Here is a 12,945-nt window from a genome sequence, read left to right on the forward strand (position 1 = left end):
TGAGAGGCCACCCTAGCCCATCTTTCCTCTGACTTCCTCCCCCCAGGAAGATGTGTGACCCCGGGATGACAGCCTTCGAACCCGAGGCCCTAGGGAACCTGGTCGAGGGCCTGGACTTCCATCGATTCTATTTTGAAAACCGTGAGCAATCCCTTCCCTCTGGGCTGCCTGTTGTCTACTCTTTTCCGTGTCCTGCCAGATGGCACAGCAGGGTGACGGGCAGGGTCCCCGGGGCAGCTCAAGAGGCAGCAAAGAGGAAGGTCCTGTGTGGACAGGGGTTGGTACCATCTTGGCTCCCTCTCCTAACCCTGGACCGTCTGACGCCAGTGGCTGCAGATGGGGACTTGGGATAAGCGTGACAAGCCCTCCCAGCCCTCGCCTACCCATGACCCTGGTAGGGCCTGGGGAGGACATTTCTTCCCTTTCTACAGATAAGGGAGACTTCCCACTAGGGCACACCCTCAAGTTACAGGCACCTGAATGCCTGCAGCCACCCCAGCTGCCCAGCTGGTCGCAAGCTGGAGCATGGGTTGTTGTGCAGGAGCCCCCGTGGGTGGGCAGTCTGGGGAAGGAGAGGACCAGGCTCACACTGCTGTGCCCTGTCTGTTTGTCTAGGTCTCTGTCCGCATGTCTGTCCTTCCCGGGCCTCTCCTTTGCAGGGGAGACCCTGGCAGCTTTGCAACCCGGGGCTGTCAGGGGCCTGAGACTGGGCCTGACCTAGGGCGCTTTCTGCCTGTGTCTGTGTCTCACCTTGGCCAGGGGTCAGACGGGGACGAACCAAAGCACATGCAGGTTAGACTCCTGTAGCTCAGGACCTGGAGGGAGGCCCTGAGAAGTGGCACATCCAGGGTCCCCCAGAGGGAAGGCACGTACCACCAAGGCTATGCTAGGTGATTTCCGGAGCATGTGCACACCAACTGAAACAGCATTGGTTCACACAGTGAGAAAGTTTGTCCCTTTCTAAATTCTCTTTCAGTACATCCGGCTCCGCCAAGAGGAAAGGGTCAGTAACACTAGTCTGTCTTAAACACCTAATGCTTTCTAACTCACCTCATTATGAAAAAGAGAGTGGTCTCAGGCTCAGATCCCTTGCAGGCAAGAACATGGAGCTAGGATTACATAACTTGATTTCATTTTATCTGGACTTATTATTAAAATTGTATTCTATGAGACTGGTTATTCATTAATGATTGTACTAGAAAGTTTTCTTTTAAAATAAATTCATATAAATTAATAAAGTGAATCAATTTAAGGAAATATTTTCATAAAGTAAGTACAGGTAGATGGTAAATATAAAGGTGATACATAAGCAACTGAAGTTGGATCTAGTCCAACTCTTCATCGTACAGAGGTTCAGAGAAGGGAATGACTTGTCCAAAGGAACCCAGCAAGTTGGTGGCGGAACCCAGCAAGTTGGTGGCAGAACCCGGTCCTGATTCTCTCCAGCACCTCCTTCCTTCCCCGTGGTCCCCCCTCTCCCAGGCATTAGTGTCCCCTAGATGGACACTCCTCTCCTGCCTGCATGCTGTCTGGTGGGATCTTGTAGAGTATGAGGGTTTAAGAGCATCCCCAAAAAGCCATGAAGAAGGAAGTTGCATTTTCCTTTGACAAATCAAACTCTGATTTTCTAAGGCTAGCAATGGAGATAGAATGTGAGGAGAGGTGGCTGGACCCCACCATCCCCATCACCCTGTAGTTCCCTAGCTGATCACCATGGCCACCTCTATACTTGTCTCTCCTGGGGGGTGGGGGACACTGGCTCTCCAGAGAACTCCACAATCCCCACAGAGCAGAGCAGAGACCAGGCTGAACCGGCTCTGAAGACTGAGGGATGGCAAAAGGGAAAAAAAACACAGACGGCTGTGCTAGCCCTTGATCTGCATCCTGGCAGCGAGCCCCATCACAGCACCAGCCCCCTGGACTCTGGGCTTGGACACCTGGTCACATCAAAGGACCCACAAGACCAAGACCCAGAGTAACTGCCTGCCCCGGGGCAAGTCCCACCCTCCTGCCTGCTTTTTCCTGCTGGAGGACCTGGCCCTTCCTCCCATTCTATCCGTGAGGGTAGAAAATGGAAGCCTAGAGTCTGTTCAAAAGATACCACATTAGGGTGGCCATTGCTTTACAAATGACCCTGAGGACCCTAGCCCTGGCAGACAACAGTAAGGCCCAGTGCCCTCAACAATGCTAAGCTCTGTTTGTCCCTTTGGAGAGTGTTCTAGATTGTCCTAATTTAGACCCACCTTGAGAGTGACTTCTTTTAGGTTCTACTGCATTTCTTTCAGAAACTGGCCTAGCTTTGGACAAGTCCGATTGCTTCTCTGGACCTCAGTTTCCAGGTCTGCTAAATGGATGCATTGAACTAGATGGTGTTGAGTGCTTCCAGCCCCAGATGCTGTCAAGGCTGCTTATGGAGGCCTCCTTGCATTTTGTGGGAGGGCCATGGGGTGACCTCTGACCTGTGACCTTGAGGTCACCCCCAAGCCTATAACGCAAAAGCTCTGCACTCTCTCCGTCCAAGAGCCCAGAACTGTAAAAGTCTCTTAGTCTACATATCTAAGACTCAATGATTTTGAGTCATTTATCCAAAGCCTCGGTATAGTGTGATTGTAATATTTCGGGGTGGATACTATTGGATGCTTTCTGAAGTCTTGGAAAAAAAAATTTTTTTTACATTTTTCAGGAAATCAGTGGCTCACCAACCTGTCTGGGCATCAGAATCAGAGGATGGGGGAGGGAGAGGGAGCTTTTTAATATTATAGATTCCTGAACTGGCATCTCTAAGGGTGGGGCTGGGCAGTCTATATTTTAAAGCAGCTCTCCATGGATTCGGATACATTTGGGCTACGCTAAGGAAAGGCATGAGGGTTCCTCTGAAGCCCAAGATCCTGGTGATCCCTGTCCAGCCCCTCCCTAGGCCATTGTCTTTCTGTGCTTTGTTTTCTATCTTGCTGAAAACATTGTGAGTTCCTAGAACCAAAATGATGATGATGATGATAGTGATGATGATGATGATAATAATAGTAATATTTCACATAGAGAGAGCTGGTTCCTGGTACTTTTGTCAGCTCTATCATGATTACAAGAGCTATGCATTGCCCTCTAACTCTGAAAAGTTCCATGACTTCACCCCATCAGCACCAACACCATCCTTATAATTCCAAGATTCTAAGATTATACAATTTTAATATTCTTCAAGTTTCCATCATTCTACATGTTGAGAATAGAGGTGGCAAATGAGGGACCCACAAGCCATAGCTGGACTACACATGTTTCATGTGGTCTGTATGATGTTTTAAATTTGAATTTGATGCCAGTAATTAAAAATGAGGCATTCAACATACAAATGCAGATTTCTAGATTCTCTTGAAAAATCAGGTGTGGCAACACGGGTCCCGCTTACATAGCAAACACCAGGGAAGCTGTGTGCAGGGCACCTCCATAGAAGGGACATGGTGCCCTATTCACCACAGTCTCCACCACTCCCTATTGTCCCCCTGACCCAGAGACAAAGGGTCCATTGTCATTTAGCATCTTATACCCAGTTCAACCTCCTTGTTTATGTACTCTCCTGGCCTCTACAGGGATATGGGTTGAGACTCTGGTGTAAGCTCACCTGATTCTCCATTCACCTGCGTGTCTGAGATACTATGATTCGAAAATTCCATTCCCCTGCATTTGAAGAACTCAGCTGGTCTTGAAGTCCACTGTATCTCAGCTGGGATATAAGCTTGTCATCTACAAGTTCTGCTTTGACTCCCAGGGAGCTGAGCCCTGTCACAGAGCCCCACTCTTCGGGAAGCGAGGCAGGCAGAGGTGCCTCTGCCGAGAGGGTTGCTGAGAATTGGGGAAGTGAAGGAAGCGAGGCAGGAGGCCCCCAGGTGTGACCCCTCTGCCCCTTCCCATCCCCGCCTGCAGTGTGGTCCCGGAACAGCAAGCCTGTGCACACCACCATCCTGAATCCCCACATTCACCTGATGGGTGACGAGGCGGCCTGCATCGCCTACATCCGCATCACGCAGTACCTGGATGCGGGCGGCATCCCCCGCACGGCCCAGTCGGAAGAGACCCGCGTCTGGCACCGCCGGGATGGCAAATGGCAGATCGTCCACTTCCACAGATCTGGGGCACCCTCCGTCCTGCCCCAGTAAGAGCCCCTCCTTCCTGCCATCTGTCATTCAGGATAATCTAAAGGAACGGGGTGGTGCCGGTCTGGAGATGGTACACGTTGCGGAACCCGGCGGCTGGGTAGACCACAGGGAGGAGATCAGGCCTGGAGGTCCCAGGGGCTGAGGGGGAAGAGCTGGGGGGACCCACAGGAGGCAGCTTGAACTCCTTCCAAGGAGGTGGGCAGGGTGGGCGCCCTCAGAGGCACCCATGTCACGCACCGCACATACCGTGTCTTACAGCTGAAGGACCAGGCTGGGGGCGCTGTACCGCAGAGATCCACCGTTCGCCCGTGCAATGTGGCTGCTGATTCTCCCGCTTGGATTTTGCTGGAATTCCCCCAATCACATCACCCCATCGCCACCACCATCACCGTCACCTTCATCCCTGTGTCAAGAAAACCTGCCTGTTCGCAAAAGCCATCATGACTTCAGAGCAGATGGCGACATCTCCCCGTCACCACCCGTCCCCTGCCAGGGCAGGGCTTCCTCAGGCCCACGTGCCCTGGGTGCTGGACCCGAGGACCCCCCCCGCCCCCCCCCAGCTGTCATTAGCCTGGTCTTGCCTTGGCCGTAAGCCACAGTGCCCAGCTGTGTATTCATCCGGGGGCTGGGGAGGAGGGGCGGAACCGGGAGGAAGGTGGCATCCGCCAGGTCCTCTCCCTGATCTCGCCTCTTCCGGGGTCCTCTAGGGGAGGGCAGAAGAAGGCCCAGTCCCCGGAGCCAACCTCCCCCGGGGGAGAGGGGGAGAGAAGAGCGGATGCCAGGAGGCTCCCGCCTCAAACTGCCTTCCTAACTCTTCTCCCATCCTGTCCCGCCCTCCCGCTCTCCAGCCAACCCTCCTCCCTCAGTGTGGGGAGCGCGATCCTCTCAGGGTGCCCCCACTTCTTTCCTTCCTCCTTGTGCTGATGTTTACTTCCAACACTAACTGCCCATTCCGCCCTTCCATCAGGCCCGGAGAATTCCAGCTTCATCACATCCAAGGGATAGAATCTGATTGCTTTCGGGGGGCAAAAGAAAACGGCGTTTAGGTATCACTTCTACTTGGACCGCATGCCTTTTTATAGCCAAACTTCCGTGTGTTTCGTAAATGGATTTTGCGTTAATGGATATGTATGTAATAACTAGACCTCTCAAATTGGTGAGCAGGTCTGGGTTGGGAAGGGAGGGAGGCAGGAAGAGGGCGGAGGGGTATTTTTTTCTGTTCTTGGTCTTTTTTTTTTTTTTTTTTTTGGTCATCGCTGAGAAGGACTTTGTCACTTGTGGTTATCTGGGGCTGAGATGGACTCAGCCCCCGGGGGAAGGATCTCTCTGACATTTCAGTCCCCAGGTTCCCTGGCGGACTGGAGAAGCATCAGGAGTTAGTGCTGACGAAGAAACAGCAGATCAGGGCAGAGAGAGTGGGGGAAGCTGTCAGGGTGGCAGTACCTGGGCTTTACCTTGCTTGCCTCCCAAACTGGGGTCCTTACTACCGTGCTTCCCAGGATTTCATGTCCCACATCTGCGCCCCCACCCCCACTCAGCGCCCCCCACCCAGCTCTGGGGGGTTCATGAGCATGTGTCTTCATGCGGGTCCAAAAAGAGCGCTGGGATTTCTCTTCACACCTCCTCCTGCAGCTGTGGGTTTGCATCTCTTTCTTCCTTTCTCTTTCCCTCTTCCCTTGGGATTGACTCTGATGTGGAATGCCTTGGTATATCCACCAGGATCTACTGTCTGCACTGTTTTTCTTTGCATGACTTTATATGCAGTAAGTATGTTGAAAAAAAAAAAAAGAAGAAGAAAAAACACTCAGCAAAACCAACTTACATGTTTTGGACAAAAAAAAAAAAAAATAGAGGTTGTATTCTCAGTGTCCGACTCGGATTTATGTTGCTGCCTCTCTGTGCTTTTGGCCTCTGTGTGGCCGTGTTTTGCCAGGATGAGATACTTTCCCCTCTGGAGGATTTTAGGGGACGAAGAGCCATATCCCCAAAGATTTGGAGGAGTCTCTGATTCCCCCAAATCTTTGGGGAATACTGGGTGTTGAGTGGAGCAGGACTGGTGGGGATGTGACCCAGGACTTTCTGAGTTTTCCCCAATCATGAGCTGTCTGCTGGGCCCATTCTCAAGAGTTCCTGCCCGCGGGACAGGTGAGGCAGGCTGGGTGGGGGCCGTAGGCCAGGAGAGAGGCTGCCCAGCCCTCCTGGTCTCCAAACTGGTCGATCACTGGCCTCTATCCTTGGCAGAGACCCTGCTGCCAAGGCCCGGGCGGGCATTTGGCCTGCTCCAGATCCAGAAGGCTTCCCAGTAAGGCCCAGTGACCCCACAGCTCCAGCAGCCAAACCGCCTGCCTCCCTTGCGATCTGCCAGCTCCCACAGCCATCCCCAAGCCAAAGGTGAGGGATTGCTGCCATTACCAAGGCAAAGTCTGGTCCTTCCTTCAGCCTCAGTTTCCCCCTCTGTTAAAGGGGTTAAATATTCCCGCCCAGCCTATGTGGCAGGGCTGATGGGGGATCAAACAGGATGGTGAGGTGAAGCCCAATATGCCCATGAGAATTGACAGTGTGAGTCACTGGCTGGACTCCTGTTCTTTTCTGGGCCTGGCCAGTCCCCTCTCCCTCCCCCTGCCTTCCCCTCATCCCCCTCTTTGGTGCCTGTCCTCTGCTAATCAGCAGGGGACTGCGGGGGAAAGAGCCACAGTTTGGGGGTTATTAGGATTCCATTCCCAGCTCTGACCAGACTTGCTGTGTGACCTTGGGGAAGTCCTTTCCCTGCTCTCCCCTCAGTTCCCCACCAGAGGGAGCTGAGCTGGAGGACACCAATGTCCTGCCTTTCATCTGCTGAAGCACCTCCTGTCCGCTATGCCCCTCTCTGGGTGCCAGAGAAGTGGAGGCCGGTCCCTACCCCAGGGCAAGATGGCCCCACTGCGAAGGCCAAGCCTGTGGGTGCGCAGCCAGCCATTGTGGACCACAGGGCACCGGTGTGATCCCAAAGCAGCAGGCAGGGGAGACTGGCAGACAGAGCGCGGCTCTGGGCCCAACCCCAGCAGACAGTCAAACATCCTGTAGATGCAAAAAATCCAGACCTAAGACAAGTCCTAGGCTCCAGCATGCAAACACATTAACGGGAAAGCATTCTCCCGGGTGTGCGCCCAGCAAGCGCTGATCCTGACCCCTGGCCTCCTGTCTCCCGTCAAAGGGAGACGCTTTTGGGGATGTATTTGCCAGACTCCCTGTGCTGGCTTCTTTGTTACTATTTGTTTGGGGTTTTGTTTCCGTTCTTCCTTTTTTAAAATATGTGGCTGTGAACTTGAATGACCACTGCTCAAACTTTCTGCTATTGTGGGGTTGGGGGGAAGAAGGGGTGTCTGTTTTATTCTTGGTGTTTTCAGTGCAATAAATAGCTACAAACTCCTGTGCACTGGCTGTCTCTCTGTCTTGGTCAACCAGGGCACTGGGAGAGTTCATCAGTTTCCTGTTCTAGTTCTTAGCATTTGCAAAATGAAGGCCCAGGTCTTCATTCTGATTGGATTAACTTGGTCACGTGCTTAAGTCTGAGCCAATCACTGTGGGATTATGTCTGGACCACGTGCCCCAGCCTTAGAGCCTGGGATGGGGTTGGCTTCCTCTCAGGCACGTGGAGTGCCCTTAACAAGAGCAATGGGTAGGCTGTGAGTTGCCTCCAGTGGCCAACAGCAGAGTCTCCCTCAGGGGCCTGGGGCAAGGCTCTTCTCCTCCGGGCCTTGGTTTCCTTGTATAATGAGGAGGTTGTTCCAGAAGAAGTCCCTCCCCACCCATTCTCTTTCCTCCCGCCCAACCTCACAGGCAAGCCCCCAGGCCTCAGAGCCCCTGGAGAGGGGTTTGGAGAATGTCAGAGGGGGAGGGTCTCTTTACCCACAAACTATCTGTGAAACTAGTGTTGGGGGCAGTTTCACAACTAGTGTTGGGGCTGGTGAGAGGGTTGGTGGACTGGCTCCACTGGAGGAAGGGAGGCCACTGCTGCATTAGAGGCTAGTGTGGTCCCCTGAGCCCAAGCTGCTCAGGCTGGGCCAGGGTGGTGATGCAGAGGCTTTGGCCCCCTCAGGCCATGACAGGGTGACCAACCATCCCGTTTGCTGACATGGAATTTTCAGTGCGAACCCGACAGTCCCAGGCAAAACAGATGAGTTGCTCACTATAAGCCATGCCCCCGCCGCCCACCTAAGAGGCCTGATTCCACAAGATTGGGGGGGGGTGACTTCTGGAGCCTATGGTCCTCTCCAGACGACGCTACGGGTGTCTGGGCTCCAGAATTCCCACGCCAGCTGCTTTCTGGGTCTGTCCTGCCTGCTGGCCTGTGAGGTGGCCATGGGGCATGTCTATGGGGCATGTGCCCCTCACACACGTGAGGACCTTGGCAGTAAGGCTGAAAAGCACAAGGAAGTGGATCGCAGAGGGACCTAAGGCTTTCATTTGCACTCTTGCCCTGGACCTTGGCACGGCAGTGCCAGGACTGCTTGGACCTGAGCCTTCAGGCGCCTTGGATCTCCCGCCTGGGCAGCAGGAAGGACTTGAGAACTTGGGCTGCCATTGCAGGCACTTGCCGGCAGGTGGCAGCCCAGGAGCAGATTACAGGAGGTCCGGCGTTCTGTGTGCCTGCGAAGCTCTGGGAGCTCCCAATAGACCTCAGGAAGTATCCTTTACCTTGCAAAGGGCCAGCTCCACTTAAAGCACTATTATTATCTACAGAGGCATGATCCTTTACAGTTCACAAAGTGCTTTCACACCTCTTGTCCCAGTTACAACAGCCCTATTTTGAAGATTAAGAAAATGAGGCTCAGAGGCAAAGCGACTTCTTGCAAGACAGAGAGCCGGGACTCAAACACGCAGAGCTCTGTTCTCTCCAGGCCCCTGGTCTGTGTTTCCCCATGTGTGGACGGCCAGCAAACAGTGGCTGGGATTCTCAGGAACCCCATCTCTTTGACCCCTATCCCTTCCAGCTGCTGCCTCATCTCTTAGTGGTCTACACCTGTAGTCTCCACCTGTCCACTGCCCATTTACTCCAGAACTCACTGCAGAGGGCTGGTTTCCCTCTTACTCCTTGCTCGGTGCATAGCAACGCCTCCGCACCCTTCAGGACACAGCTGCTGTACCTTCTCCGGGAAGACCCCGCCTCCTTCCCAGCATGCACTGTGTTAGTTCCCTCCATGAGCTCCGCGACCTCCTCTACCCACCTCGCCAGAGCTTGCTGGTTTGAAGTCACCTGAGGAAGTGTCTACATAACCGTGTGCTCCTTGAAGCCGGTCAGCACTTTGTCCATGCTCAGGATGCACGCAGCAGGTATCATCATCCTTGCCCCGGGGTAGACCCCTGACAAAAGTGTGCTGCTGGAATGTGTGCACACCTGACCTTTATATGTGCTCTCACAACCCTCAGTTCACCCCCCTGCTGAGCACTACTATTCTCTTCATTCCACGAACAAGGGGACGGTGGTGCAGAAAGTGAAGGCAGCACTTGCCCAAAATGGCCCAGGGAGGGAGGGAGGTAAGACTCAGAATAGGAACCGTTCCGAACACCTGCTAGGGCATGCAGCAGACGGGGTGGGCTCTGAGGGGCTGGGCTCTGAGGGGCACCCAGAGATGAGCTAGCTTGTCTCCTGTCCCCAGGAATCCCTGATGCCACGCCAGAAAGTGAGAACCAGCATTCAGGGTGGGCTGGGATGAGGGCTGGCCCTGGTGTGAAGGTTGTGGGAGCTAGAAGGAGCAGGAGGGGCGTGGCAGTGACTGGGGGTTCTGGAGAGGATTGGTGTGGATGCTCAGCAGATTGAGATGTGGTGGAAGAATGCAGGCAAGAGCCAGGCTGAGAGCCCAGAGCAGTGGGTCAGGTAGGGGCTGGGGGCGAAGGGGGCCAGAGGTGTCAGAAGGCCGAGAGTGCCCCGAACCTACCGTGCTGGAGGTGTGCCTTTCCAGGGCATGGGTGGGTCCCCAGCAATGGAAATGGCCTTTCCCAGACCAGGGCCATAGTATATCTTTTAGGGAACATCCCTCAGCAGGTGCTGGGAGTGTTTGCAGAGGGCAAGGTGGGGCAGGTTCAGTCCTGTGGGAATGGCCCCCCTCCTTGTTCTTCCTCCTGGGATGAGCCCCACCCTCCCTTCTCCACCTGGGCCCGCAAAGGTCTCAGAGGCCACTTCCCTCTGGGCGGCCATCCTTCCAGGGCCTTGGGCCACAGCAGATGGTGAGTGGAGTTATCTAGAATTGGACTATCTCTTCCCGCAAGAAAAAGGTGGGGGGGGATCATCATTCTCTCCTGGTGCGACCTTGGGTGTGCTACTTTCCCTCTCTGGACCTCAGTTTCCTCATCGTTACAGCAACAGGGGTGAACCCGTAGGCCCCAAATATATATGGGAACTCGGCTGGCTGCTCAGAATCACCCAGGAAGTTTGCTAAAAATACAAATATTTCAGGCTCCACCCACAGGGATTAGGAAATGCTGGACTGGGCAGGGCTCCAGGCGGCTGTAGTCTTAGCAAGGACTCAGTTTGGGAATTCTGTGTTGAGCACCCCCTTCCCCGGTTCCCACAGTCACACTGGCAGCTGGAAGATCCAGTTATCGGCAGGCCCCACCCCAGCCTTCCCGCTTCCCCATCCTCCTCCCCTGACTCAGATCAGTATTGACCATCGGCCCCTCCCCTGCCTCTGACTCCCGTCACCCCAAGCCCCCAAACTCTCTGAGACCCTGGCCCTGGCTCAGCAGAATCAAGGTCAAAGCAAGGCTTTTTGCCCGGAGGATTTTATTCCTGTCCCACTCCCCCCAGCCCCACCCCACATCCTCCACCTCTGAGTGGTTTGGCAGGGCATCCCAGCTCACTGCAGAAACCATCAGGGCTCCTACTCATAACTCCATCCTGCAAGAGGGGACAAGCCCTGAATCTGGCTCCAAAGAGGTGGTGCTCCCCCTGTAGCTCTCCACGGCATGGTCACTGGTAAAAGCCTGAATTGGGCAGGCAGGGGCACAGAGCTCCCCTCTGCCCACGGCTCTCCCTCCCGCCACCTCTGTGGGGCACAACACGGTTCCTGTCCAACCCATTCATCTTACTGATGGGGACGCTGGTCTAGCCTCCAAGGCACTTGCCATGGAGCTGGAAGGTGCAAGCCGTGGGGTCCGTCTTGGCCCGACTCTGGCTCCAAGCAGACCACCCCCGCCCTCCTTCCCCGGGGTTGGTTGGTTGGAGGAGCGAGCTAGGCCTGTTTCTTTATTTGTACAAGGGAGAGCAGGCTTTTGAGAACCATGACACCTGGAGAATTTCTACATGCCATGTTTTAGGTTAAGCATTCTGATCATTTTTAAAAATATGCATCAAGCAGCTATATTACCTCATTTAATCCCCTGCCAGGGGAAAGTTATTCTCCCCATTTGACATCTGAGGACACCTGGGTTCAGAGAAGGGCAGTAGATTCAGCTGGTCACACAGCCAGTGAGCAATGGAGTTGAGATTGGGCTCTGACCAGCGGATGTCCAAGTCCTCCTGGGCTGCTACCCATTCCAATACTCGAAGGGATACAGCTCACAGATGCTGTGGGCTTTAGTGGGAAAAGACTTTTTTCCCCCAAATGAAAAGTGATCCCGGATGGGGGCGCCGGGAGGAGGCCTCCATGTGGCCAGAGGGGGCGGGCTGCTGCTCAGTCCTGGGGGAGAAGGTCAGGCAACAGGAAGTCAGGCGGACGTGCTATAGGGGTGCTGACCAAGGCTCCGCGGGTGGGAGGCGTCTCTGGATGCCCTTCCAGGGCAAGACCAGCGTCAGCAAGGCCTCAGGCCCCAGAGGGAGTGGTCTGGAGCTCAAGGAGCCAAACTTTCCATGAGCCACTAGCAAAAAATGAGTCTGGAGAACAGTGTCCACCGCAGACCCGGAGGCTCTGCAACCCGGGTCACGTGGAATCCGGAGGGGCTGGGACTGTCTTAACTCTTTGCTCGCTGTCCCCAGAGCCACCAAGAAACTGCTTTTAGATTGATGCTGCATCCATTGTGCAAAGCTGTGAACTGGCACGTGGGTCCCCAAGGCCACACAGCCAGGAGGGGCAAAGCAGGGAATGACCCCAGGTCTGTGTGGCTGAGCAGCACACCTGCCCCCCCATGGTGCCCTACTGCTGCCCCAAGAACTCTGGGGTCCAAGGAGCATGATGTGAGGGTCTTAACTGCACAGAAATTAAATGGGTTGTCTCAGAAGACCATGAGTGCTCTGTGCAGGCTGGGCTGGTCAGGGCTGGGTTGCCAGGGCTCACCAGATGTAGGGCTGAGCCAGCCCCCCTGAAGACCCCAGGAGTCCATACCTGGGGGTGATAAAGACTGTATGGCAGTGGGACCTGAAAGGATGGACAGGATTCCAATGGGTAGATGGAGAAGGCACTGGGTCAGGGAACCTGGGCCTGTGCAGGGAACCATGCAGAGATGAACTTGGGGGGGGGGGGGCAGGGCCTACTGAGGACCAAACACCAAGATAACCAGCAGGACCCCCGGTGTTATCTGTTGACCCTAACTTGACCTTGGGAATATGGCTGCCCTAATGGTGTGGCCTCTCTCTCCTCTGCCCCACCCCCACCCCCATTTGCTCTCACAGATCATAGGCTGGAAGTCACGGCAGATGGTCCACGGCCCCATCTCAGTGCCTCTCGGTCTCTGATGACTCCCAGAACAGGAATGGAGGGCCCCAGGTCACCCCTCCACCACACCCCAGCCAGGGACATCCATTGCCTCCCAGGGCCCCCCACCAGCCTCCCAGGGTCAGGGGTCCATGGACACAGAGATTAGCAAAGACAGGAAGCAG

The 12,945-nt window shown here is 54.7% G+C and overlaps 1 protein-coding gene across 3 annotated transcripts in view; it reads left to right on the top strand.

Annotated features, from left to right (window-relative positions):
- The window catches only part of CAMK2A (calcium/calmodulin dependent protein kinase II alpha), a 65,984-nt gene extending 58,418 nt beyond the window's left edge, over positions 1 to 7,566 (top strand). For 2 of the 3 annotated variants that reach the window (XM_067032079.1, XM_059062394.2), the window contains 3 exons: positions 47 to 141; positions 3,919 to 4,147; positions 4,410 to 7,566. In XM_067032079.1, coding sequence (XP_066888180.1) covers positions 47 to 141; positions 3,919 to 4,147; positions 4,410 to 4,413 — 328 coding nt within the window. In that variant the 3' untranslated portion in view covers positions 4,414 to 7,566. Of the gene's footprint in view, positions 1 to 46; positions 142 to 3,918; positions 4,152 to 4,409 lie in introns of those variants that run through there. The other variant, XM_067032078.1, reaches the window with a different exon arrangement.
- The last annotated feature ends 5,379 nt before the right edge of the window (positions 7,567 to 12,945 follow it).

The sequence above is a fragment of the Kogia breviceps genome, chromosome 4 (genome assembly GCF_026419965.1).
Source record: "Kogia breviceps isolate mKogBre1 chromosome 4, mKogBre1 haplotype 1, whole genome shotgun sequence".
Taxonomy (NCBI): Eukaryota; Metazoa; Chordata; class Mammalia; order Artiodactyla; family Physeteridae; genus Kogia; species Kogia breviceps.